Source organism: Sparus aurata, chromosome 2, assembly GCF_900880675.1.
Source record: "Sparus aurata chromosome 2, fSpaAur1.1, whole genome shotgun sequence".
Classification (NCBI taxonomy): Eukaryota; Metazoa; Chordata; class Actinopteri; order Spariformes; family Sparidae; genus Sparus; species Sparus aurata.
In genome coordinates this window covers 27,527,851-27,554,050 of record NC_044188.1, presented here as the reverse complement: position 1 = coordinate 27,554,050, position 26,200 = coordinate 27,527,851, and the positions used below count along the sequence as shown (strand labels likewise).

At 41.5% G+C, this 26,200-nt stretch overlaps 4 protein-coding genes across 4 annotated transcripts; all 4 read right to left on the bottom strand.

Moving 5' to 3' along the window:
• Positions 1 to 4,396: 4,396 nt before the first annotated feature.
• Positions 4,397 to 6,873, bottom strand: LOC115572381 (lysophosphatidic acid receptor 4-like). The gene has a single exon (XM_030402395.1). The coding sequence runs from the start codon at positions 6,829 to 6,831 to the stop codon at positions 5,968 to 5,970; it is 864 nt and encodes a 287-aa protein (XP_030258255.1). The 5' UTR covers positions 6,832 to 6,873; the 3' UTR covers positions 4,397 to 5,967.
• A 3,176-nt stretch (positions 6,874 to 10,049) lies between these two features.
• Positions 10,050 to 11,970, bottom strand: LOC115572531 (lysophosphatidic acid receptor 6-like). Its single transcript, XM_030402700.1, has one exon. It carries the CDS (start codon positions 11,876 to 11,878, stop codon positions 11,027 to 11,029), a length of 852 nt encoding a protein of 283 aa, XP_030258560.1. The 5' UTR covers positions 11,879 to 11,970; the 3' UTR covers positions 10,050 to 11,026.
• Positions 11,971 to 14,305: 2,335 nt separating this feature from the next.
• Positions 14,306 to 15,906, bottom strand: LOC115597123 (lysophosphatidic acid receptor 6-like). Its single transcript, XM_030442826.1, has one exon. It carries the CDS (start codon positions 15,882 to 15,884, stop codon positions 15,033 to 15,035), a length of 852 nt encoding a protein of 283 aa, XP_030298686.1. The 5' UTR covers positions 15,885 to 15,906; the 3' UTR covers positions 14,306 to 15,032.
• Positions 15,907 to 20,024: 4,118 nt separating this feature from the next.
• Positions 20,025 to 21,770, bottom strand: LOC115596619 (lysophosphatidic acid receptor 6-like). Its single transcript, XM_030441858.1, has one exon. The coding sequence runs from the start codon at positions 21,768 to 21,770 to the stop codon at positions 20,919 to 20,921; it is 852 nt and encodes a 283-aa protein (XP_030297718.1). The 3' UTR covers positions 20,025 to 20,918.
• Between the last annotated feature and the right edge of the window lie 4,430 nt (positions 21,771 to 26,200).

Genomic DNA, 26,200 nt, shown 5'->3' with positions numbered 1-26,200 from the left:
ACTAAGGCAAAAGACCTTAACTCTCCAGAGTGTGAAACTGAGAAAATATCTTTAAAGTTATCTTAATGTCCTGACAGTTGGGTTATAGGTATAATATTGTAATTTTCACAGTTTGTAGTGTATACCTGTATTAATCTATCTACACATTTTTTTTTTACTCAAATTTGACCTTTGACCCTTTTTCGGAAGTTACTGTATTCTGCCTTTGCACTGCCCATAAAATGACAATTGGTTATACCAAGGCAAAAGACCTTAACTTCTATTTTATAGCACAATGTTATGATAACAGTGACAACTTTCACTTAAAATGTAAGCAATATTGACCCTATTGAACTCACTATGATAAAATGGCTTTATATGTATCAACATCATATGAAAATGATAGATTAATAAGTTTTTTTCTATATTTCATACTCATAGTACCACACAGGCAGTCGCATGATTTTCTGCACACTCTCTCTGACAGACGTCAGCATTAACAATGAGAGTGTTTTGATGTTTTAATGCATATAAAACATGTACTTCTGTTTGGATATGAGGCACTAATATAGACTCATTGTTTATGTGGATAACCAGCAGCCTAGAACAGCAAAGATATTTCATAATCATCCCATTGTAGCATCTTAATGTTGAAAGCCAGTCTGCTGAAAACATAGTAGGAATTAATATTTCTTGGGATTTTACTTGCAGTATTTGCATTATTATCATAAATACAGGAATAAACTTTGATGACACGTGTAGGTCTTTTTAAAAATTATGAATAAACACTGTATTGATATATTTTCCTGTCTTTACAACGTGTCACCTGTGACATCAACGAGTCACATGGTGGATTCGTCCAATGATCAATTTTATTTTCTTTCTTGGCAAATCAAGACGTGACATCTTTGCGACCAGCTTTAATTTCTCCATCAACCCACGGCTACAACAAACTGTAGGATTGCATAGATAGAATTGACAGCCTGTTGCTGACAACCTGGGAGTTTTGACTAGCCAGCAGCAAGTTTAAAAAACTCGTGGTGGATTTAATGGATTTGCTTTTTCGTCGGATGTTTGACATGGATTTTAACCAGGGTTCAGCAAAAGGTAGGCTGTAAATTACTACATTCCTGCTGCTGGTGTGTGTGTGTGTGCGTGTGCGTGCGTGTGTGGAAGGTGTGTCGTTTCAGCTCCAACCAACTCACGCAGTTTTCAGTCAGTGGACCGTCATTGGCAGGCGAGAGCTAGCCTATGAGAAGCACATTTTATTTCAGTTGTACGTGTAGCCTTGTATTACGGGTTGTGAATGAAGATATCCTACAAGCAATGCTCTAAAGCACCGCTTGTTACTGGATAAGTTGTTGATTATGGCTTGCAAAGTGTTTGTGTCTAGTTTGTGAAGCAGGTTAGCCTACTAGTTTGCATCGCTAGCTTAAGGCTACCGCTAGCTATTACTGGACCGTAACTTCATTCATGTGTTCAGGAGCAGCGTGAAACTAAGGCAGAAAGCGGTATCTGAAGTTACGATCTTCTGCCACAGTTTCTCCTTGGCTTTTTGAAGTTACGGCAAAAACATAATCTTATTCCCCCCCCCAAAACTACTGAATTGAAACTTGATGTTTGTCTACATGATAAAACTTATGTTTATTGTCCCAAAAATTACAATAACTCATTTTCGCCCAAAATCGAAGTTACGACCTTTTGCCTTAGTGCGGCAGAGCAGCCCAGACAATTTCCTGCTCTGTGATGTCCTCAGATCCATCAAAAAGCAGCCCCCAAAATTCAGCAAAACGTGGCCTGTAACTCCCAGCTGATGGTGTGAGCGATGCTCTGCATGATCCATGTTCCCCCTTCACATAAATGATGTGCACCTCCGACATTTACTCCTTGCCGCTTCAGTAAAGGAACATCCTCAGAATAGAAAGACATGGGACGTGTGTGTTTAGCTTTATGGAAGGCGAGGAGAAAAATATTAAACAGAGCTTGCCACTGTTCTTCTTTCAGCCTGTCTCGCCATCTGGTAAGTGGGCGACTGGACATTTCTTCTCGGCTAGCTTGTTTATTAGCGATGGCTTGCGCCACCTTCATGTGCTCCTTGCTCTTTTCATGTCTGTCAAATAAAGGATGGTTGAAATTCTTTGAACCTTTATAAAACGCACTTGTTTTGGCTGCTAGATGTGGATGTGAGCGGCAAATCTCCCATCACATTCCAGTGCGCTCATCGTTAGCTTCGAGCCACTACACATCTTGGAGCCACTTTTCTGAAAAAAGTACTTTCTTCGGCTCTGGCTCCAGTTGGCATTTCTTTGTAGGTGGCGAAACGCCAAAGAAGCTGCTTAATGTCTGTTGCTTTTTGGGCATCTGACAGTAGTTGACAAGCAACATGTGTAAGGTTAGATGAGATCGGTCAAGTACGCAAAAGGGCGTAGTAACACAGGTGGCATTACTTATTCCTGATTTCTGTTGCCCATACCAGTTATGTGCACCCCTGATTATAAAGCTGTGATTTTGGGCTATGTAAATAAAGTTGACTATAATTTACACAAATGTCAATTTCTCTTCGAAAATGATTTTCCTCTAGATTGGATACAATCCCATGCAAGTTTTTTTTTTTTTGTTTTGTTTTTTTTTTTTCAATTTTTCAACCATTACTAACAAAATTAAAAGTATGCTGGCTGAATGTTACTTGACCACTGATACCTTTTACATAGTGTGTTTAAGTTAAATTGAGGCTGCCAATTATTTTTAAGTTATTATGACTCGATCCATGTTATAGTTTTGTCCCTGTTTCTGTCTTGTGTATTTACCTCTCCTCTCGTTCCAGATCCCCCTTCCCTGCCTGTGTGGTTTCGTCTTCCTCCCTGATTTTCTGTCTCCACCCTGATCTGGTGCTGGAGTGTGTGTGTGTATATATAGTCCTTGTGTTTCCCCCTGTCCGTTGCCAGTTCGTCTTCTTGTCCCCATGCAGAAACGTCTCAGCTTTTGTACCTACCGTCTTTGTGTGTTTCCTGGTTTTCGACGTCAGCCGTGTTTTCCCTCGACCTCATCCCTGCCTGATTTGTTTACCCTCGCTGACTGACCACTCGCGAACGAACCTATTTCTGAGTAAAGACTGTTACCATGCCCTACTCTGTGTCGTGCATTTGAGTCCAAACTATTGTTGTGGTTTCCCTGTCGTGAGAGAGGTCACGCTTTTTTCCATAATGCTAATAATGGATCATATGCATAGAATACTAATGCTGCTCAGTGTGGGTGTGGATGTGTGAACAGGCAACTGTTTGCTAGCACTTTCACCAAAACAACTTTACAAGGAGTGGTCTTACCACTTCATCTGCTGCAAAGTGGCCACATTTTTGGTAACCATGAGGGCAGCAGAAACAAGCTGTATACACAGTTCTGAGACCTTATTGCTAAAAGTGGAACTTGTTAGCAAATAGTTGCCTTACAACAGATGCCAACAGTATTAGCTTTCTGTTGTGTATGTGAAGACGTGATCAGTGTAACACATATCCGTCCTACTTGAGCCCTCCTTTGTTATCCGTCAAATTCTGACAAAAACATCCAGTCATTTATCAGCTAAATAATCTACTTGTTCACAAAGTAGTCACTGACTTTGCATGCTGTGTGTGCGCTTGGCAGTAGGCCAGATCGTGGGTTTTGATGGCTTTTTTTTTTTACTGAAAACTGGTACACTAAGCAGATGCAGGTAATAGAACCATTAGTGGATACCAGAAACAGGGGGATTGGTTAGAAGATAGTCTTTGAACACGGTGAGAGTTTGGCAGTAGAGGACGGCTGAGGAGGTGACCGGAGGCTCTGCCAGGCAGATGAGTGACCAAAAAAACTAGTAACACTACAAAAAAGTGTCTTAGCACAAGGAGACATGTCGTAGATCTAGTTGACTAAATAATCTGGCAGCCTGAGTAGAGGAGACCAGGGCTTTTAACCTGGCGCTGATTGCCTCAATCTGCTACAGGTTTGTGTGATCAGCCTTAGCTCAGGCCACCAGAAGGCCACGCTCAGCAACTCTACAGCACCTCTGGAACACAAAGGCACAGAAAACCCACCAATGTTACAGAAACAGCCGATTCCATGTAATGTCAATGTAATGTGAGGGAAATGCTCATAGCCTCCACTGACTTTGGAAGGTTGATAGAAATATATTTTCTGCATAGCCACCTTTTATGTCAGGATGTGGTTGAGAATCTCATCACCCCATAACAAAAAACTACATGGTGGTATTGAATGTAATACTGGAGACACATGAAACAGTGTGTTACCTCTGTTTCTTTTGAAAATGGTCCTCCTGTCTCACTACTTCTTCTTCTTGTCTCTGTGCGTTGATGAAAAAAGCAAAGCAACTGCAGACGTATAAAACTTAAAAAAACGTCAACTCTCACGGATATGTCTTCGCATAATTCATGTTTTTATTTTGTGTTCACTCATGAGTTTCAACTTTATATGAAAACACACAGCATCTGAAACTCGTTACATTTTGTATGCTACTGAACTTACGTTATAATACAGTTAACACACTTATTTTCATCCAAACCATAAAGCTAGTGAGGTATCCAGACTGCAACACATTCTGATCTTTAATTCAACTCAGTTTAAAATTAACCTGTTTCTCCTCCTTGTGTGAGTTAAGGAATGTAGAGGGTGCAAAGCTTACAGCCCAAAGGACCTTGGAGTCTGTATTCAGCTGTGTATGTGTCAAAGGTTAGTAGAGGACAAGGCCACTATAGAGGACTAAAACGGAGTTTAACCCATATGTCAGATGGAGGGAGATGTCTAAACGTGTACATTTCCAGAAAAGGATAGAGGGGTCATTTAGGTAATTTTGGAATACAAGACCTGAGGAGTGATAGTAGCAGATTTAGTCATCTAGTCGATTGGACAGATGGACCCTCAACCCACCACAGTGACCAATTAGAAGTAGGCAGGTACAGCCCAAGGGACTTTAAAAGGCTCTCACAAGAAGAGAAGGTTAGGTGGGACTTGGTTGATTTCCCAAGATCAAAGGCTCGATATGATTACTGATAGGGCAGAGGGCAAAGCATTTTGGCATTGCTTTTGCCATAGTTTTGAGTAAACCAGAATCTGGCTCGGACGCCGGCTTGAGATCTGTTTCAATAAAGACTGCTCTGTCATTCCACCCAGCCTTGCCTCTGCAGAATTCTTTTATCATCAAACAACTGACACCTTTGAGGAAGAGAGCCCAGAAACTACACTAACTAAGTAGCTTTGGTGCTTAAACTCAACCTAACTGATCTCTTCCTGAACCCGACCAAGGAATTTTGAGGACTAAACGGAATTGCGACCATTTTTCTACCTTTACTGTGTAACATTCCTAACAATGTTTCCAGTCTTTATTTGAAACTAGCTTACCATCCTACTATCAATGCTGAAGCTTTATAAGTATTGTACAGACATGTAAATTAGTGTCCCCCTTCCCATATACATTTAGACAAGGAAGCCAACAAGTGTATTTCTTATAATTCTGAGTTATTTCCATGTTTTTACACTTTGGTCTGAACTTCAAATGGAGCTGTTTCCTGTCTTTGTGCTGAGCTAACCCTCTTTGCCTCGAGACTGTATTCATATTTACCTTACAGACATAAGAGTGGTATCAATCTTCTTATTTAACTCTTAGCAATTAAGCAAATTCACAGAATGTCAAACAACTACTTCAATCATTGTCATCATTTCTCCTGATACTGCTGAAGGACTCTTTCATGAAGTTGTGTTATAACAGTCTGTAAGTATGAATTAAGGATGGCAATAGTTCATTAACAAGCCAAGCTTCTCTCTATCTTGTATTAAATCGCCAACTTCAACAAAAAATGTTAAGTTATATCAAATCTGTCACACTGTCAAACTTCAAGCCAAGTATACATCCCACACCTCAGCAGCTGAAAAATAGAGAAAGGGGCATGTGACATGGGAATTTGATGCCCTCTCATGAAAATACTGTGGCATGTCCTTTGTCTACTCTTCTCTTGTTGCAAGATCCACATCCTCTTTTTTCTTCCAGAAGTTATCCAGAGAAAAGTAATACAACAGCGGATCCAGACAGCAGTTCATGGTAGCAAGACATACTAAAGGCCTGATTACAGTTCCCTTAATTGTAAGAAACCCAACATACAAAGGAATGAAACATACAGCGAACATGACCAAGTTCATGACAAAAATCAGCATGACATTCACCTTGTTGCTGACCTTTGCAGAGTCAGTGAGATGGCTGCGTAGAGTCCAAGACACCAGAGTGGTGCACACAATATTGACTGCCAGCATGATGAACACTAACACAACATAAAAATAAAGCCATACTGATTTAAAAGGAGTTGAACAGTGATGATAATCAAAACAGACAGGTACAGTGCAATTATTCAAAGATCTTGACAAGCTTACGCTCTGTGGAATGGTCACCACCAGCACAAACAGCCAAACGAGCGCAACAGCTTTCCAGGCGTTGGAAGAAGTTCGAAGATGGCGTGACCTCAGTGGATACACCACAGCCAGCAGGCGGTCCACACAGATGAAGGTGATTAAGATGGCGCTGCAGCTGATGTTTTTGCGATAGATCTCTGTTGTCAAGATGCACACCGATGGGCCCAGTGGCCAGGTGCCTGTGGCGTAAAAGTAGACCCTCATGGGCAAGGAGAAGGCGAGCAGCAGGTCTGAGATTGCCAGGTTGACCATGAAGACCACATTTGGGGATTTGAGGCTGTGCCGGCGCAACAATATCCACAGTGATACAGCATTGAGAGGAAACCCAAATACCATAATACAGCCAAAGACCACAGCATAAACTGGCTCTGGCTGCAGTCCTCCTTCCACAGTGTTGTTCATGTCTACCTGATGAGAAAAGAAATGTCTCTGTGTGCTTTAATAATGCAGCCGAGCACACGATGCAGCAGTTCCTCAATCTTCTCTTTATCAGGGCAAAGTGAGGTCTGACGTTGAACGTGTCAGATATTAACTGGGTTCAAAAAATGTATCAACAGGAAACATGTCAACTCAGGAACTGTGGTCACTGTGACGTCAGTGAAACAGAAGAGGTTACATTGAGCCTTGTGAAATTCATATATATATAACTATATATATATATATATAGAGAGAGAGAGCGCGATAGATAGATATAGATATATAGATATATACACACATATATAAGGTTTTAAAATGACACAGGTAGTTTGGAGATGATTTTTCATATTTGTATTGTTTGAGTGCAAAGCACAGGTTAAACATAGTTGATTTTTTTAAAGAATCCCTTGACCTTCATATGTTTAGTGTTGACGAACAGACAAGAGCTGCAAGCTGTGTGTGTGCCTGTCCCTCGTCTCCTCTCTATTCATTCAGCCTCCTCTCTGCTGGACCATCAACCGCTCGAGAACCATTCTCTCCTGGTTGTGAGTTCCTCATCTATGTTGAATCGAGAATGACATACCTATAGGCCCTCTCATGGAACATTGCTCACCTCTGCAACCTTCTTAAATACATACATTTGTTCTTGCTAATTATCTTATTTATTTAGCCTGTCCTCCTCCAGGTCACCATGGTTGAAAGAAGGTCTTGTCCTCCTGGATCCACATTCTTCATGTATACTATTCAGATATTTTGTCAATGTAATCTGTACGCTGTGATTTTGTTGGTCTGTCTATTCTGGGAGAATGATCCCTCCTCTGTGGCTCTTCCTGAGGTGTCTTCTAAAGCAAGGGCTTTTGGTGAGTTTTATCCTTACTTGAATTGAGAGTGTAAGGATAGATTGTGCTGTTTACTGTATAGTAAGTCACAGTATGCTGACTGAATGTTACTTGACCACTTATACCATTTACACAATGTATTTAAGTTAAATTGAGGCTGCAAATGAGCTTGAAGTTGCGCTTTTTTAATGTTAATTATGGATCACATGCATAGAATACTAATGCTGCTCAGTGTGGGTGTGGATGTGTGAACAGGCAACTGTTTGCTAGCACTTTCACCACAACAACTTTATAAGGAGTGGTCTTACCACTTCATCTGCTGTGACCTCATCTTTGGCAACCACGAGGGCAGCAGAAACAAGCTGTATACACAGCTAAAAGTGGAACTTGTTAGCAAATAGTTGCCTTACAACAGATGCCAACAATATTAGCTTTCTGTTGTGTACGTGAAGACGATGATGAATGTAAGACATACCCGTCACTGACATCGTATGCTGTTTGTGCTTGGCAGTAGGCCAGATGGTGGGTTTGATGGATTTTTTTACTAAAAACGTGTACACTCAGTAGATGGAGGTTAAAGAACCATTAGTGGACACTAGAAACAGGGGGATTTGTTAGAAGATATACTTTGAACACGGTGAGAAGCTGGCAGAAGAGGACGGCTGAGGAGATGACTGGAGGCTCCACCAGGCAGATGAGTGACTCACGGTGGCACAGGTAAGGGACTCGGATGAGCGGCACACTGACGAACCAGGTGATGCAGACTAGTGGCAGAGATGCAGTAGTCTGGGTCATGGTGAGGCCAGAGAGCATCCAGGTGGAGAGTAATCACTGGAGACACCAAAAACAATAGTAACTCTAGAAGTGTCTTAGCACAAGGAGACCATTTCGTACATCTAGTTGACTAAATAATCTGGCAGCCTGAGTAGAGGAGAGCAGGGCTTTTAACCTGCTGCTGATTGCCTCAGTCGGCTGCAGGTTTGTGTGATCAGCCTTAGCTCAGGCCACCAGAAGGCCACACTCAGCAACTCCACAGCACCTCTGGAACACAAAGGCACAGAAAACCCACCAATGTTACAGAAACCTCCATGTAATGTCAATGTAATGTGACCTTTTTCAAAGGGAAATGCTCATAGCCTCCACTGACATTGGAAGGTTGATAGAAATATATTTTCCGCATAGCCACCTTTTATGTCAGGATGTGGTTGAGAATCTCATCACCCCCATAACAAAAAACTACATGGTGATATTGAATGTGATACTGGAGACACATGAAACAGTGTGTCACCTCTGTTTCTTTTGTAAATGTTTCTCCTGTTTGACTCCTCCTTCTTCTCGTCGTTGATGAAAAAAAGCAAAGCAACTGCAGATGCAGATGCATAAAGCTTACAAAAACGTCAACTCTCATGGATGTGTCTTCACATAATTCATGTTTTTATTTTGTGTTCACTCATGAGTTTCAACTTTATATGAAAACAAACAGCATCTGAAACTTGTTACATTTTGTATGCTGCTGAATTTACGTTATAATACAGTTAACACAAGTAATTTAATCCAAACCATGAAGCTTACTAAATAGTTTTGGTGTGTAAACCCAACTGATCTCTTCCTAAACCCAACCAAGGAGTTTTGAGGACTAAACCGAATTGCGACCATTTCTCTACCTTTACTGTGTAACATTCCTAATGATGATATGTACCTAACTTTGGTTAGTCTGTGTTCCACTGTTTCCAGTCTTTGTTTGAAACTAGCTTACCATCCTGCCATCACAGCTGAAGCTTTATAAGTATTGTACAGACATGTAAATTAGTGTCCCTCTTCCCATATACATTTAGACAAGGAAGCCAACAAGTGTATTTCCTATAATTCTGAGTTATTTCCATGTTTTTACACTTTGGTCCAAACTTCAAATGGAGCTGTTTCCTGTCTTTGTGCTGAGCTAACCCTCTTTGCCTCGAGACTGTATTCATTTTTACCTTACAGACATGAGAGTAGGGATGTATATTATTAGGATTTTATCGATACCGATACTCCTTATCGGTACCTTAACTTATCGATAGTCTTATCGATACTACAACATGTAATTTTGTGTAAAAAAAATAAAGACTTTACAAGATGTCAAAAGGTTCAACCTTTTATTACCACAAGGTAATAATAAAACTTCAACAGAACAGAAGCTATGCAATTACAAATACTCCGGAACAGATAACCAGGACTTTTATATCTGGCAGATGCCGGAGCACGACACAGCAATTCAGCTGAATTCAGCACCGAGCAGACAGGAAGTCTGAAATACAGAAATATCAACATAACATCTGGTTACTTTAAAAAAAAAAAAAAAACAGTCCGTGTTGACACCAGCACACAAATCTCAAAAAGAGACAAACACAAGCTCTTCTACTAATCCTTCGGTCGGGAACACTTCCTGTTGTTGTTTTTATGACACATACCTATAACTGCGGTCGCGGGTGATTATGTGATTATCGAGGAAACTCCTCAGCCTCGTGACGCCAGCTGTCTACCGTACTGTGCCGTGGCTGACTCAAAACGCAACCGGTGGGGGTTACCAGACAGCAGACATTGGAGCAAAACCGGATCGGAGCCGTAACGCAACGTATGCAGGGGATATTCGGGGTAAGCAACATCACCAAACACTTGGAGCATAATATGAAGCTAAAGAAGTGCGGCGTGTTTGATTGTTATAACAAAGCGAGTACAGTTAGCAGCCCGGCTAACGCTAAAGACTGCAGTGCGTGACAGTGACACCCGGTTTCGTTTCTGCGACGTCAAGTCACAGAGTTTGTTGTTTAGTTTATAGTCATTATGGTTGGGTAGACGTTCAGAAACCATCCATGTCAAAAACCGCTTAAAAAATCATCAAACATTTTTTATTTTTTTTTTAAGTACCGATAACAGGTACCGACCCAATTAGGAGCCGGTACCAAAAAGTACCGGTCCTCGGGATACATCCCTACAGTGGTATCAACCTTCTTATTTAATTCTTAGCAAGTATCAAATTCACAGAATGTCAAACAACTTCTTTAATCATCGTCATCATTTCTCCTGATACTGCCAAAGGAGCTCTTTCATGAAGCTGTGCTATAACAGCCTGTAAGTATGAATTGAGGATGGCAATAGTTCATTAACAAGCCAAGCTTCTCTCTATCTTGTATTAAATCGCCAACTTTAACAAAAAATGACAAGTTTTATCAAATCTGTTCCACTGTCAAACTCCAAGCCAAGTAAGCATCCCACACCTCAGCAGCTGAAAAATAGAGAAAGGGGCACGTGACATGGGAATTTCATGCCTTCTCATGAAAATACTGTGGCATGCCCTTTGTCTACTCTGTTCTTATTGCAGGATCCACATCCTCTTTTTTCTTCCAGAAGTTATCCAGAGAAAAGTAATACAACAGAGGATCCAGACAGCAGTTCATGGTAGCAAGACATACTAAAGGCCTGATTGCGGTTCCCTTACTTGTAAGTAACCCAACATACAAAGGAATGAAACATACGGTGAACATGACCAAGTTCATGACAAAAATCAGCATGACATTCACCTTGTTGCTGGCCTTAGCAGAGTCAGTGAGATGGCTGCGTAGAGTCCAAGACACCAGAGTGGTGCACACAATATTGACAGCCAGCAAGATGAACACAAACACAACATAAAAATAAACCCATGCTGGTTTATAAGGAGTCCAACAGTGATGATAATCAAAACAGACAGGTACAGTGCAGTTATTCAAAGCTCTTGAAAAGCTTACGCTGTGTGGAATGGTCACCACCAGCACAAACAGCCAAACGAGCGCAACAGCTTTCCAGGCGTTGGAAGAAGTTCGAAGATGGCATGACCTCAGAGGATACACCACAGCCAGCAGGCGGTCCACGCTGATGAAGGTGATTAAGATGGAGCTGCAGCTGATGTTTTTCCGATAGATCTCTGTTGTCAAGATGCACACCGATGGGCCCAGTGGCCAGGTGCCTGTGGCGTAAAAGTAGACCCTCATAGGCAAGGAGATGGCGAGCAGCAGGTCTGAGATTGCCAGGTTGACCATGAAGACCACGTTTGGGGATTTGAGGCTGTGCCGGCGCAACAATATCCACAGTGATACAGCATTTAGAGGAAGCCCAAATACCATGATACAGCCAAAGACCGCAGCATAAACTGGCTCTGGTTCCACAGCGTTGTTCATGTCTACCTGATGAGAAAAGAAATGTCTCTGTGTGCTTTAATATTGCAGCTGAGCACACGATGCAGCAGTTCCTCGATCCTCTCTTTATCAGAGCAAAGTGAGGTTGACCGTGTTAGATTTTAACTGGGTTAAAAAAAATATCAACAGGAAACATGTCAATTCAAGAACTGTGGTCACTGTGACGTCTGTGAAACTAAAGAGGTTACTTTGAGCTTTGTGCAATTTTAAAATGTATCATATTGTTGCAGCCCAAATAAACATATGTATATATATATACATATATATATATGTATATATATATATTTATATCACGTTGTAGAATGACACTGGTAGTTAACTGTTTTATGCCCCATATTGATATTGTTCAATTTGCACAATTTATGTCAGAGAAGTTTTATTCATATTTGAGTGCAAAGCATTAGTTCAACAACAATTGATTTTAATCAGTGAATCTCTTAACCTTTACATTGTATAGTGTTTGTCAAACAGACAAGAGCTGCAAGCTGTGTGTGTGTCTGTCCTTCGTCTCCTCTCTAATCACTCAGGCTCCTCTTTGCTGGACCATCAATCGCCCGGGAACCATTCTCTCCTGGTGGTGAATTCCTCATCTATGTTGGATCAAGAACGTCATAGCTGAAGGCCCTCTCATGGAACATTGCTCACCTCTACTTTACAACCTTCTTATATACATACATATGTACTAATACTACTAATCATCTTGTTTATTTAGCCTGTCCTCCTCCAGGTCACCATGGTGGAGAGAAGGTCTTGTCCTCCTGGATCCACATTCTTCATGTATACTATTCAGATAATTTGTCAATGTAATCTGTACGCTGTGATTTTGTTGGTCTGTCTATTCTGGGAGAATGATCCCTCCTCTGTGGCTCTTCCTGAGGTGTCTTCTAAAGCAAGGGCTTTTGGTGAGTTTTATCCTTACTTGAATTGAGGGTGTAAGGATAGATGGTGCTGTTTACTGTACATATTATAAACAGGGGTGCACATAACTTTTTCAGTGAGTTACTCAGGTGATTAAGTATAGTAAGTCACAGTATGCTGACTGAATGTTACTTGACCACTTATACCATTTACACAATGTATTTAAGTTAAATTGAGGCTGCAAATGAGCTTGAAGTTGTGCTTTTTTAATGTTAATTATGGATCACATGCATAGAATACTAATGCTGCTCAGAGTGGGTGTGTGAACAGAGAACTGTTTGCTAGCATTTTCACCACAACAACTTTATAAGGAGTGGTTTTATCACTTCATCTGCTGTCACCTCATCTTTGGCAACCACAAGGGCAGCAGAAACAAGCTGTATACACAGCTAAAAGTGGAACTTGTGAGCAAATAGTTGGCTTACAACAGATGCAAACAATATTAGCTTTCTGTTGTGTACGTGAAGACGATGATGAATGTAAGACGTACCCGTCACTGACTTTGTATGCCATTTGTGCTTGGTAGTAGGCCAAATGGTGGGTTTGATGGATTTTTTACTGAAAACATGTACACTCTGTAGATGGAGGTTAAAGAACCATTAGTGGACACCAGAAACAGGGGGATTAGTTAGAAGATATTCATTGGGCACGGTGAGAAGCTGGCAGTAGAGGACGGCTGAGGAGATGACTGGAGGCTCCACCAGGCAGATGAGGACTCACGGTGGCACAGGTAAGGGACCCGGGTGAGCAGCGCACTGAAGATCCAGGTGATGCAGACTAGTGGCAGAAATGCAGGAGTCTGGGTCATGGTGAGGCCAGAGGGTATCCAGGTGGAGAGTGATCATTGGAGACACCAAAAACAATAGTAACTCTCGAAGTGTCTTAGCACAAGGAGACCATTTCGTACATCTAGTTGACTAAATAATCTGGCAGCCTGAGTAGAGGAGAGCAGGGCTTTTAACCTGGAGCTGATTGCAGGTTTGTGTGATCAGCCTTAGCTCAGGCCACCAGCAGGCCACACTCAGCAACTCCACAGCACCTCTGGAACACAAAGGCACAGAAAACTTACCAATGTTACAGAAACAGCCGCCTCCATGTAATGTCAATGTAATGTGACCTTTTTCAAAGGGAAATGCTCATAGCCTCCACTGACATTGGAAGGTTGATAGAAATATATTTTCTGCATAGCCACCTTTTATGTCAAGATGTGGTTGAGAATCTCATCACCCCCATAACAAAAAACTACATGGTGATATTGAATGTGATACTGGAGACACATGAAACAGTGTGTCACCTCTGTTTCTTTTGTAAATGTTTCTCCTGTCTGACTCCTTCTTCTTCTCGTCTCTGTGTGTTGATGAAAAAAAGCAAAGCAACTGCAGATGCATAAAGCTTACAAAAATGTCAACTCATGGATGAGTCTTTGCATAATTTGTGTTTTTATTTTGTGTTCACTCATGAGTTTCAACTTTATATGAAAACACACAGCATCTGAAACTTGTTACATTTTGTATGCTGCTGAACTTACGTTATAATACAGTTAACACAAGTAATTTAATCCAAACCATGAAGCTAACTAAATAGTTTTGGTATTTAAACCCAACTGATCTCTTCCTAAACCCAACCAAGAAGTTTTGAGGACTAAACCGAATTGCGACCATTTCTTTAACATTCCTAACGAGGATATGTATCTAACTTTGGTTAGTCTGTGTCCCACTGTTTCCAGTCTTTGTTTGAAACTAGCTTACCATCCTGCCATCAAAGCTGAAGCTTTATAAGTATTGTACAGACATGCAAATTAGTGTCCCTCTTCCCATATACATTTAGACAAGGAAGCCAACAAGTGTATTTCCTATAATTCTGAGTTATTTCCATGTTTTTACTCTTTGGTCTAAACTTCAAATGGAGCTCTGTTTCCTGTCTTTGTGCTGAGCTAACCCTCGCTGCCTCAAGACTGTATTCATATTTACCTTACAGACATGAGAGTGGTGTCAATCTTCCTATTTAATTCTTAGCAAGTTGGCAAATTCACAGAATGTCAAACAACTTCTTCAATCATCAACATCAATTCTCCTGATACTGCTGAAGGACTCTTTCATGAAGCTGTGCTATAACAGCCTGTAAGTATGAATTAAGGATGGCAATAGTTCATTAGCACATTCATTGTGACATGGATATTTGATGCCTTCTTATGAAAATACTGTGACATGTCCTTCGTCTACTCTTCTCTTGTTGCAGGATCCACATCCTCTTTTTTCTTCCAGAAGTTATCCAGAGAAAAGTAATACAACAGTGGATCCAGACAGCAGTTCATGGTAGCAAGACATACTAAAGGCCTGATTACAGTTCCCGTAATTGTAAGTAACCCAACATACAAAGGAATGAAACATATGGTGAACATGACCAAGTTCATGACAAAAATCAGCATGACATTCACCTTGTTGCTGACCTTTGCAGAGTCAGTGAGATGGCTGCGTAGAGTCCAAGACACCAGAGTGGTGCACACAATATTGACAGCCAGCATGATGAACACAAACACAACATAAAAATAAACCCATGCTGGTTTATAAGGAGCCCAACAGGGATGGTAATCAAAACAGACAGGTACAGTGCAGTTTTTCAAAGCTCTTGACATGCTTACGCTTCGTGAAATGTTCATCAGCATCAAAAACAGCCAAACGAGCACAACAGCTTTCCAGGCGTTGGAAGAAGTTCGAAGATGGCGTGACCTCATAGGATACACCACAGCCAGCAGGCGGTCCACGCAGATGAAGGTGATTAAGATGGCGCTGCTGCTGATGTTTTTGCGAAAGATCACTGTGGTCAAGACACACACCGATGGGCCCAGTGGCCAGGTGCCTGTGGCGTAAAAGTAGACCCTCGTAGGCAAGGAGATGGCGAGCAGCAGGTCTGAGATCGCCAGGTTGACCATGAAGACCACATTTGGGGATTTGAGGCTGTGCCGGCGCAACAATATCCACAGTGATACAGCATTGAGAGGAAGCCCAAGTACCATGATACAGCCAAAGACCGCAGCATAAACTGGCTCTGGTTCCACAGTGTTGTTCATGTCTACCTGATGAGAAAAGAGATGTCTCTGTGTGCTTTAATAATGTAGCCGAGCGCACGATGCAGCAGTTCCTCAATCTTCTCTTTACCAGTGTTAAGTGAGGTCTGACGCGTCAGATTTTAACCGGGTTAAAAAAATGTACCAACAGGAAACATGTCAACTCAGGAACCGTGCTCACTGTCACGTCAGTGAAACTGAAGAGGTTACTTTGAGCCTTGTGCCATTTTAAAATGTATTATCTTGTTGCAACCCAAATAAACATATCTGAATATATATATATATATATATATATATATATATATATATATATATATATATGTATATATATATATATATATATATATATATATATACATATATGTACACATATGTAAGGTTTTAAAATGACACAGGTAGTTTGGAGATGACGCTTTTAATGCACATTTACTTACAGCCATTTGTAAGCAAATTTGTGGTGATATTGTCAATTATACAAGTAGTTCCAACCAAGCAATCTGATTGGTCAACAAGAATTATACAACAAGAAGGTCAGAAATTATAGAACAAGTAGTTCCGACCAAGCAATCTGATTGGTCAACAAGGAATTTAGACCCAGAGTGACCGCACTCAAATCAGCATGACAGCACACCTGACTCATTACTCAAAATATTACTCCGCCAAGTCTGTGGCAACATTCAGTTTACATGACACTCAAGAAAACTGAATTACTGTGTTATGATCGGATCTTTAAGATGAATGTATACACCTTAGTCTGACTAAAGCCGGACCGGATCGGATTTCTCATAGTTGGATTAAAGCACCCTGATTATTTGATTGATAGTCGCATTACTCCTGCATGTATACGTTCCATCAGATCTGATCGGAATTTGCGTTTTGCACAGGCGCGAGATTTCTTTCCCGGGGCCGTGAGCTGGAAGTAGACGGGCGGCGGCGGCGTCTTTCCTCCGAAATCACCGCAAGAAAGAGCGCCATTGTGCATCTAGTTTGTGTAATTATCATGTACACCATATACAAAATGTACAAAGATGTAGCTTCGTCTCGCTTCGCGTACGTCATATTTCTTGAATGCCGAGGCAGCTGGTGACGTAAAGAGGTCAGCCGGAGGTGTCTCTGTTACCACTAGTTGAAATGGGTACAGCGCCACCTAGCGTACCGGGGTATGACATGCTTCGGCCCAATAATCAGATTTTCTCAATGGCGTGTATACTCGGATAATTGCAGTTGTCTGGTTGAGTAGCATAGTCGAACTATGGCTGTTATCCGACTAAGCTGTGCATGTAAACGCACTGATTGTAACTGTCAGAGCTGGAGCAAAAAAATAGAAAGTGCGACTTGAAATTCAAACTTTTTGCAGTAAAATATGCAGAGGAAAACTCGTAGAAGAAGCTGCTAGACGTTTCTCTGTCGACCCCAAGAGAGTGAGAGATTGCCGAAAAAATAAAACTGAGCTTCAGCGTCTGTCCAATGAGGACAGTAACAAGACCAGGCTGCCTGGTAGAGGAAGGAAGAAGGCTATTGGGGAGCTTGAGATAAATATGTGGGAATGGGTTATCAGTAAACAGGCACGACATGAGAGAGTGTCCCGCAAAATGATCAGGGCGATGGAGAAACAAATGTACGCCACCGTGAGTGACAGCAGAGATGAGGAGTTCGCTGCGAGTGCTGGTTGGATAAATCACTTCCTCCGATGAGAGGAAGGAATTAAACGCCTGTCCCAAATAAACGCCTGGTCCCAAATAAACGCCTGGTCTGTTAAGTGATTGAAACAAATAAACGCCCCGGCTATTATTTGGTATTTTACTTTCACTAATCTGGGACTAGAAAATCCTCTCTGTTGCTAGGTCGTTAGGGGCGGTTCTGAGTGGGGGGGGGGCGGGCAACAGGGGCCAGTACCCCCGTAACTCTGAGTCTGGACCCCCCTGTGGCCCCCCTGACAGTGAGTCTGCATCAATAATACAATGACAGGTTTCTTGCAATGATTTTGTTCTGAAGGGAAAGGCAGAAATAAAGTGTCTCAGCAGTTTACTACCCAATCAAAATTGCTGAAATTGTAAACACTGCTTTGTCTGAATGAGGGATGTATCCTTTTTTCCAGGTTGTATGTGCCCCCTAACAAAAAAGCTGGCCCAAACCTGGCCCACCTAAAAAACTGGTCTAGAACCGCCACTGATGTACAGTAAGGGTTAGATTATTTGCTGTAGTGGTAAACTACGTTCCATTACACATATGAGTCTACTGACGTGACTGATTTTGTTTCAGTTATAAGTCAGACCCCATGTGTTTCCAAGGAAACGCGACGCACACTGACACTCGCAAAAACCTTTAAAATTTGAGAGCAAATTGTCCATCAACATGGATATATTTTTATTTAAGCAATATTACCCTCGAGGCTGTGCTTTAACGTCATTTGAGCACGACAGTGATGCGGTCAGGACCGTCCGCAAGCAGCACTGAAGTGCTCAAATGACGTTAAAGCACACCCTCGAGGGTAATATTGCGATTATACAACTAATACCAACACAAATAAAATGTACAATCAAAATATATCCATGTTGATGGACATTTTGCTCTCAAATTTTAAAGGTTTTTGCCAGTGTGTGTCGCGTTTCCATGAAAACACATGGGGTCTGACTAATAACTGAAACAAAATCAGTCACGTCAGTAGACTCATATGTGTAATGGAACGTAGTTTACCATTCCAGCAAATAATCCAACCCGTAGTAACGACCTAGCAACAGAAAGGATTTTCTAGTCGCAGATGAGTGAACTCTGAGCTGACGTTAATGTTCTATCGCGGTCTCGAAATTTCCCGAGCTAAATCAATACTGCACAGATAAACAGAAAATGCTTATTTTTATTGCCCAAGTTATAACAAAGATGTTGATTTTTTTTTCTTTTATATTTTTTATAAAATGTTTTCACCGCGGCCACAATAATGACCCTCACACTGAAGGGAAAATAAATAATAGCCGGGGCATTTATTTGTTTCAATCACTTGAAAGACCAGGCGTTTATTTGGGACCAGGCAGCAATTTGGGACAGGCGTTTAATTCCTTCCTCTCAAAAATCCGGGATGAAAATGTCACAAACTTCGCCAGCTTCTCGGTGAATTCTCCGGCATCCTGCTGGGCAATAGTTGTCTTCTGCAGGTGAAGTTGTTGCGGCGGAGGAAACGATTCAGCCGACCAGCACTCACAGATAACTCCTCATCTCTGCTGTCACTCACGGTGACGGACATTTGTTTTGCCATCGATCATTTTGCGGGACACTCTCTCGTGGCGTGCCCGTTTGCTGATAACTAATTCCCGCATGTTTATCTCAGGCTCCTCGCTAGCCTTCTTCCTCCCTCCACCAGGCAGCCTGGCCCTGTTGATGTCCTCCTCGGACAGCTCCGTTTTATTTTATCGCCAATCTCTCACTCTCTTGGGGTCGACAGAGAAACGTCTAGCGGCTGCTTCTCCCGGCTTTTCCTCTGCATATTTTACGGCAGAAAGTTTGAATTTCAAGCTGTACTTTTTCTTTTTTTTGCTCCAGCTCTGACAGTTGCTATCTTGCCATGGAGATGGATACACTATTGCCACAGACTTGGCGGAGTAATATTTTGAGTAATGAGTCAGGCGTACTGTCATGCTGATTTGAGCATATTACCCTCGAGGGTAATATTGCTTAATTACAATTTATGTCAGAGGAGTTTTTTTCATATGTGAATTGTTTGAGTGCAAAGCATTAGTTAAACATAGTTGATTTTGTTAAAGAATCCCTTAACCTTCATATGTATAGTGTTGAATATGTAATGTGACCTTTTTCAAAGGGAAATGCTCATAGCCTCCACTGACATTGGAAGGTTGAGAGAAATATATTTTCTGCATAGCCACCTTTTATGTCAGGATGTGGTTGAGAATCTCATCACCCCCATAACCAAAAACTACATGGTGATATTGAATGTGATACTGGAGACACATGAAACAGTGCGTCACCTCTGTTTCTTTTGTAAATGTTTCTCCTGTCTGACTCCTTCTTCTTCTTGTCTCTGTGCATTGATGAAAAAAAGCAAAGCAACTGCAGACGCATAAAGCTTACAAAAATGTCAACTCTCATGGATGAGTCTTTGCATAATTCGTGTTTTTATTTTGTGTTCACTCACAAGTTTCAACTTTATATGAAAACACACAGCATCTGAAACTTGTTACATTTTGTATGCTGCTGAACTTACGTTATAATACAGTTAACACAAGTAATTTAATCCAAACCATGAAGCTAACTAAATAGTTTTTGGTGTTTAAACCCAACTGATCTCTTCCTAAACCCAACCAAGGAGTTTTGAGGACTAAATCGAATTGCAACCATTTCTTTAACATTCCTAACGATGATATGTACCTAACTTTGGTTATTCTGTGTCCCACTGTTTCCAGTCTTTGTTTGAAACTAGCTTATCATCCTGCCATCAAAGCTGAAGCTTTATAAGTATTGTACAGACATGTAAATTAGTGTCCCTCTTCCCATATACATTTAGACAAGGAAGCCAACAAGTGTATTTCCTATAATTCCGAGTTATTTCCATGTTTTTACACTTTGGTCTAAACTTCAAATGGAGCTGTTTCCTGTCTTTGTGCTGAGCTAACCCTCGCTGCCTCAAGACTGTATTCATATTTACCTTAAAGACCTGAGAATGGTATCAATCTTCCTATTTAATTCTTAGCAAGTAAGCAAATTCACAGAATGTCAAACAACTTCTTTAATCATCGTCATCATTTCTCCTGATACTGCTGAAGGACTCTTTCATGAAGCTGTGCTATAACAGCCTGTTAGTATGAATTGAGGATGGCAATAGTTCATTAACAAGCCAAGCTTCTCTCTATCTTGTATTAAATCGCCAACTTTAACAAACACTGACAAGTTTTATAAAATCTGTCGCACTGTCAAACTTCAAGCCAAGTAAGCATCAGACACCTCAGCAGCTAAAAAATAGAGAAAGGGGCATGTGACATGGGAATTTGATGCCTTCTTATGAAAATACTGTGGCACGTCCTTTGTCTACTCTTCTCTTGTAGCAAGATCCACATCCTCTTTTTTCTTCCAGAAGTTATCCAGAGAAAAGTAATACAACAGTGGATCCAGACAGCAGTTCATGGTAGCAAGACATACTAAAGGCCTGATTACAGTTCCCTTAATTGTAAGTAACCCAACATACAAAGGAATGAAACATATGGTGAACATGACCAAGTTCATGACAAAAATCAGCATGACATTCACCTTGTTGCTGACCTTTGCAGAGTCAGTGAGATGGCTGCGTAGAGTCCAAGACACCAGAGTGGTGCACACAACATTGACAGCCAGCATGATGAACACTAACACAACATAAAAATAAACCCATGCTGGTTTATAAGGAGCCCAACAGGGATGGTAATCAAAACAGACAGGTACAGTGCAGTTTTTCAAAGCTCGTGACATGCTTACGCTTCGTGAAATGTTCATCAGCATCAAAAACAGCCAAACGAGCGCAACAGCTTTCCAGGCGTTGGAAGAAGTTCGAAGATGGCGTGACCTCATAGGATACACCACAGCCAGCAGGCGGTCCACGCAGATGAAGGTGATTAAGATGGCGCTGCTGCTGATGTTTTTGCGAAAGATCACTGTGGTCAAGACACACACCGATGGGCCCAGTGGCCAGGTGCCTGTGGCGTAAAAGTAGACCCTCGTAGGCAAGGAGATGGCGAGCAGCAGGTCTGAGATCGCCAGGTTGACCATGAAGACCACATTTGGGGATTTGAGGCTGTGCTGGCGCAACAATATCCACAGTGATACAGCATTGAGAGGAAGCCCAAGTACCATGATACAGCCAAAGACCGCAGCATAAACTGGCTCTGGTTCCACAGTGTTGTTCATGTCTACCTGATGAGAAAAGAGATGTCTCTGTGTGCTTTAATAATGTAGCCGAGCGCACGATGCAGCAGTTCCTCAATCTTCTCTTTACCAGTGTTAAGTGAGGTCTGACGCGTCAGATTTTAACCGGGTTAAAAAAATGTACCAACAGGAAACATGTCAACTCAGGAACCGTGCTCACTGTCACGTCAGTGAAACTGAAGAGGTTACTTTGAGCCTTGTGCCATATTAAAATGTATTACCTTGTTGCAACCCAAATAAACATATCCGAATATATATATATATATATATATATATATATATATATATATATATATATATATATATATACATATATGTACACATATGTAAGGTTTTAAAATGACACAGGTAGTTTGGAGATGACGCTTTTAATGCACATTTACTTACAGCCATTTGTAAGCAAATTTGTGGTGATATTGTTAATTATACAAGTAGTTCCAACCAAGCAATCTGATCGGTCAACAAGAATTATACAACAAGTAGGTCAGAAATTATAGAACAAGTAGTTCCGACCAAGCAATCTGATTGGTCAACAAGGAATTTAGACCCAGAGTGACCGCACTCAAATCAGCATGACAGCACACCTGACTCATTACTCAAAATATTACTCCGCCAAGTCTGTGGCAACATTCAGTTTACATGACACTCAAGAAAACTGAATTACTGTGTTATGATCGGATCTTTAAGATGAATGTATACACCTTAGTCTGACTAAAGCCGGACCGGATCGGATTTCTCATAGTTGGATTGAAGCACCCTGATTATTTGATTGATAGTCGCATTACTCCTGCATGTATACGTTCCATCAGATCGGATCGGATTTTGCGTTTCGCACAGGCGCGTGATTTCTTTCCCGGGGCCGTGAGCTGGAAGTAGACGGGCGGCGGCGTCTTTCCTCCGAAATCACCGCAAGAAAGAGCACCATTGTGCATCTACTTTGTGAAATTATCATGTACACCATATACAAAATGTACAAAGATGTAGCCTCGTCTCGCTTCGCGTACGCCATATTTCTTGAATGCCGAGGCAGCTGGTGACGTAAAGAGGTCAGCCGGAGGTGTCTCTGTTACCACTAGTTGAAATGGGTACAGCGCCACCTAGCGTACCGGGGTATGACATGCTTCGGCCCAATAATCAGATTTTCTCAATGGCGTGTATACTCGGATAATTGCAGTTGTCTGGTTGAGTAGCATAGTCGAACTATGGCTGTAATCCGACTAAGCTGTGCATGTAAACGCACTGATTGTAACTGTCAGAGCTGGAGCAAAAAAATAGAAATTGCGACTTGAAATTCAAACTTTTTGCAGTAAAATATGCAGAGGAAAACTCGTAGAAGAAGCTGCTAGACGTTTCTCTGTCGACCCCAAGAGAGTGAGAGATTGCCGAAAAAATAAAACTGAGCTTCAGCGTCTGTCGGATGAGGACAGTAACAAGACCAGGCTGCCTGGTAGAGGAAGGAAGAAGGCTATTGAGGAGCTTGAGATAAATATGCGGGAATGGGTTATCGGTAAACGGGCACGACATGAGAGAGTGTCCCGCAAAATGATCAGGGCGATGGAGAAACAAATGTACGCCACCGTGAGTGACAGCAGAGATGAGGAGTTTGCTGCGAGTGCTGGTTGGATAAATCACTTCCTCCGATGAGAGGAAGGAATTAAACGCCTGTCCCAAATAAACGCCTGGTCCCAAATAAACGCCTGGTCTGTTAAGTGATTGAAACAAATAAACGCCCCGGCTATTATTTGATATTTTACGTTCACTAATCTGGGACTAGAAAATCCTCTCTGTTGCTAGGTCGTTAGGGGCGGTTCTGAGTGGGGGGGGGGGGCGGGCAACAGGGGCCAGTACCCCCGTAACTCTGAGTCTGGACCCCCCTGTGGCCCCCCTGACAGTGAGTCTGCATCAATAATACAATGACAGGTTTCTTGCAATGATTTTGTTCTGAAGGGAAAGGCAGAAATAAAGTGTCTCAGCAGTTTACTACCCAATCAAAATTGCTGAAATTGTAAACACTGCTTTGTCTGAATGAGGGATGTATCCTTTTTTCCAGGTTGTATGTGCCCCCTAACAAAAAAGCTGGCCCCAACCTGGCCCCCCTAAAAAACTGGTCTAGAACCGCCACTGACGTACAATAAGGTTTAGATTATTTGCTGTAGTGGTAAACTACGTTCCATTACACATATGAGTCTACTGACGTGACTGATTTTGTTTCAGTTATTAGTCAGACCCCATGTGTCCATGGAAACGCGACGCACACTGACACTCGCAAAAACCTTTAGAATTTGAGCAAATTGTCCATCAACATGGATATATTTTTATTTAAGCAATATTACCCTCGAGGATGTGCTTTAACGTCATTTGAGCACGACAGTGATGCGGTCAGGACCGTCCGCAAGCAGCACTGAAGTGCTCAAATGACGTTAAAGCACACCCTTGAGGGTAATATTGCGATTATACAACTAATACCAACACAAATAAAATGTACAATCAAAATATATCCATGTTGATGGACATTTTGCTCTCAAATTTTAAAGGTTTTTGCCAGTGTGCGTCGCGTTTCCATGAAAACACATGGGGTCTGACTAATAACTGAAACAAAATCAGTCACGTCAGTAGACTCATATGTGTAATGGAACGTAGTTTACCATTCCAGCAAATAATCCAACCCTTAGTAACGACCTAGCAACAGAAAGGATTTTCTAGTCCCAGATGAGTGAACTCTGAGCTGACGTTAATGTTCTATCGCGGTCTCGAAATTTCCCGAGCTAAATCAATACTGCACAGATAAACAGAAAATGCTTATTTTTATTGCCCAAGTTATAACAAAGATGTTGATTTTTTTTTCTTTTATATTTTTTATAAAATGTTTTCACCGCGGCCACAATAGTGTCTCACACTGAAGGGAAAATAAATAATAGCCGGGGCATTTATTTGTTTCAATCACTTGAAAGACCGGGCGTTTATTTGGGACCAGGCAGCAATTTGGGACAGGCGTTTAATTCCTTCCTCTCAAAAATCCGGGATGAAAATGTCACAAACTTCGCCAGCTTCTCGGTGAATTCTCCGGCATCCTGCTGGGCAATAGTTGTCTTCTGCAGGTGAAGTTGTTGCGGCGGAGGAAACGATTCAGCCGACCAGCACTCACAGATAACTCCTCATCTCTGCTGTCACTCACGGTGACGGACATTTGTTTTGCCATCGATCATTTTGCGGGACACTCTCTCGTGGCGTGCCCGTTTGCTGATAACTAATTCCCGCATGTTTATCTCAGGCTCCTCGCTAGCCTTCTTCCTCCCTCCACCAGGCAGCCTGGCCCTGTTGATGTCCTCCTCGGACAGCTCCGTTTTATTTTATCGCCAATCTCTCACTCTCTTGGGGTCGACAGAGAAACGTCTAGCGGCTGCTTCTCCCGGCTTTTCCTCTGCATATTTTACGGCAGAAAGTTGAATTTCAAGCTGTACTTTTTCTTTTTTTTGCTCCAGCTCTGACAGTTACTATCTTGCCATGGAGATGGATACATTATTGCCACAGACTTGGCGGAGTAATATTTTGAGTAATGAGTCAGGCGTACTGTCATGCTGATTTGAGCATATTACCCTCGAGGGTAATATTGCTTAATTACAATTTATGTCAGAGGAGTTTTTTTCATATGTGTATTGTTTGAGTGCAAAGCATTAGTTAAACATAGTTGATTTTGTTAAAGAATCCCTTAACCTTCATATGTATAGTGTTGAATATGTAATGTGACCTTTTTCAAAGGGAAATGCTCATAGCCTCCACTGACATTGGAAGGTTGATAGAAATATATTTTCTGCATAGCCACCTTTTATGTCAGGATGTGGTTGAGAATCTCATCACCCCCATAACAAAAAACTACATGGTGATATTGAATGTGATACTGGAGACACATGAAACAGTGTGTCACCTCTGTTTCTTTTGTAAATGTTTCTCCTGTCTGACTCCTTCTTCTTCTTGTCTCTGTGCATTGATGAAAAAAAGCAAAGCAACTGCAGACGCATAAAGCTTACAAAAATGTCAACTCTCATGGATGAGTCTTTGCATAATTCGTGTTTTTATTTTGTGTTCACTCACAAGTTTCAACTTTATATGAAAACACACAGCATCTGAAACTTGTTACATTTTGTATGCTGCTGAACTTACGTTATAATACAGTTAACACAAGTAATTTAATCCAAACCATGAAGCTAACTAAATAGTTTTTGGTGTTTAAACCCAACTGATCTCTTCCTAAACCCAACCAAGGAGTTTTGAGGACTAAATCGAATTGCAACCATTTCTTTAACATTCCTAACGATGATATGTACCTAACTTTGGTTATTCTGTGTCCCACTGTTTCCAGTCTTTGTTTGAAACTAGCTTATCATCCTGCCATCAAAGCTGAAGCTTTATAA

Coding starts and splice junctions, on each gene's coding strand:
- LOC115572381 (XM_030402395.1), bottom strand. CDS start 6,831: ATGAACAACACTGTGGAAGGAGGACTGCAGCCAGAGCCAGTTTATGCT.
- LOC115572531 (XM_030402700.1), bottom strand. CDS start 11,878: ATGAACAACGCTGTGGAACCAGAGCCAGTTTATGCTGCGGTCTTTGGC.
- LOC115597123 (XM_030442826.1), bottom strand. CDS start 15,884: ATGAACAACACTGTGGAACCAGAGCCAGTTTATGCTGCGGTCTTTGGC.
- LOC115596619 (XM_030441858.1), bottom strand. CDS start 21,770: ATGAACAACACTGTGGAACCAGAGCCAGTTTATGCTGCGGTCTTTGGC.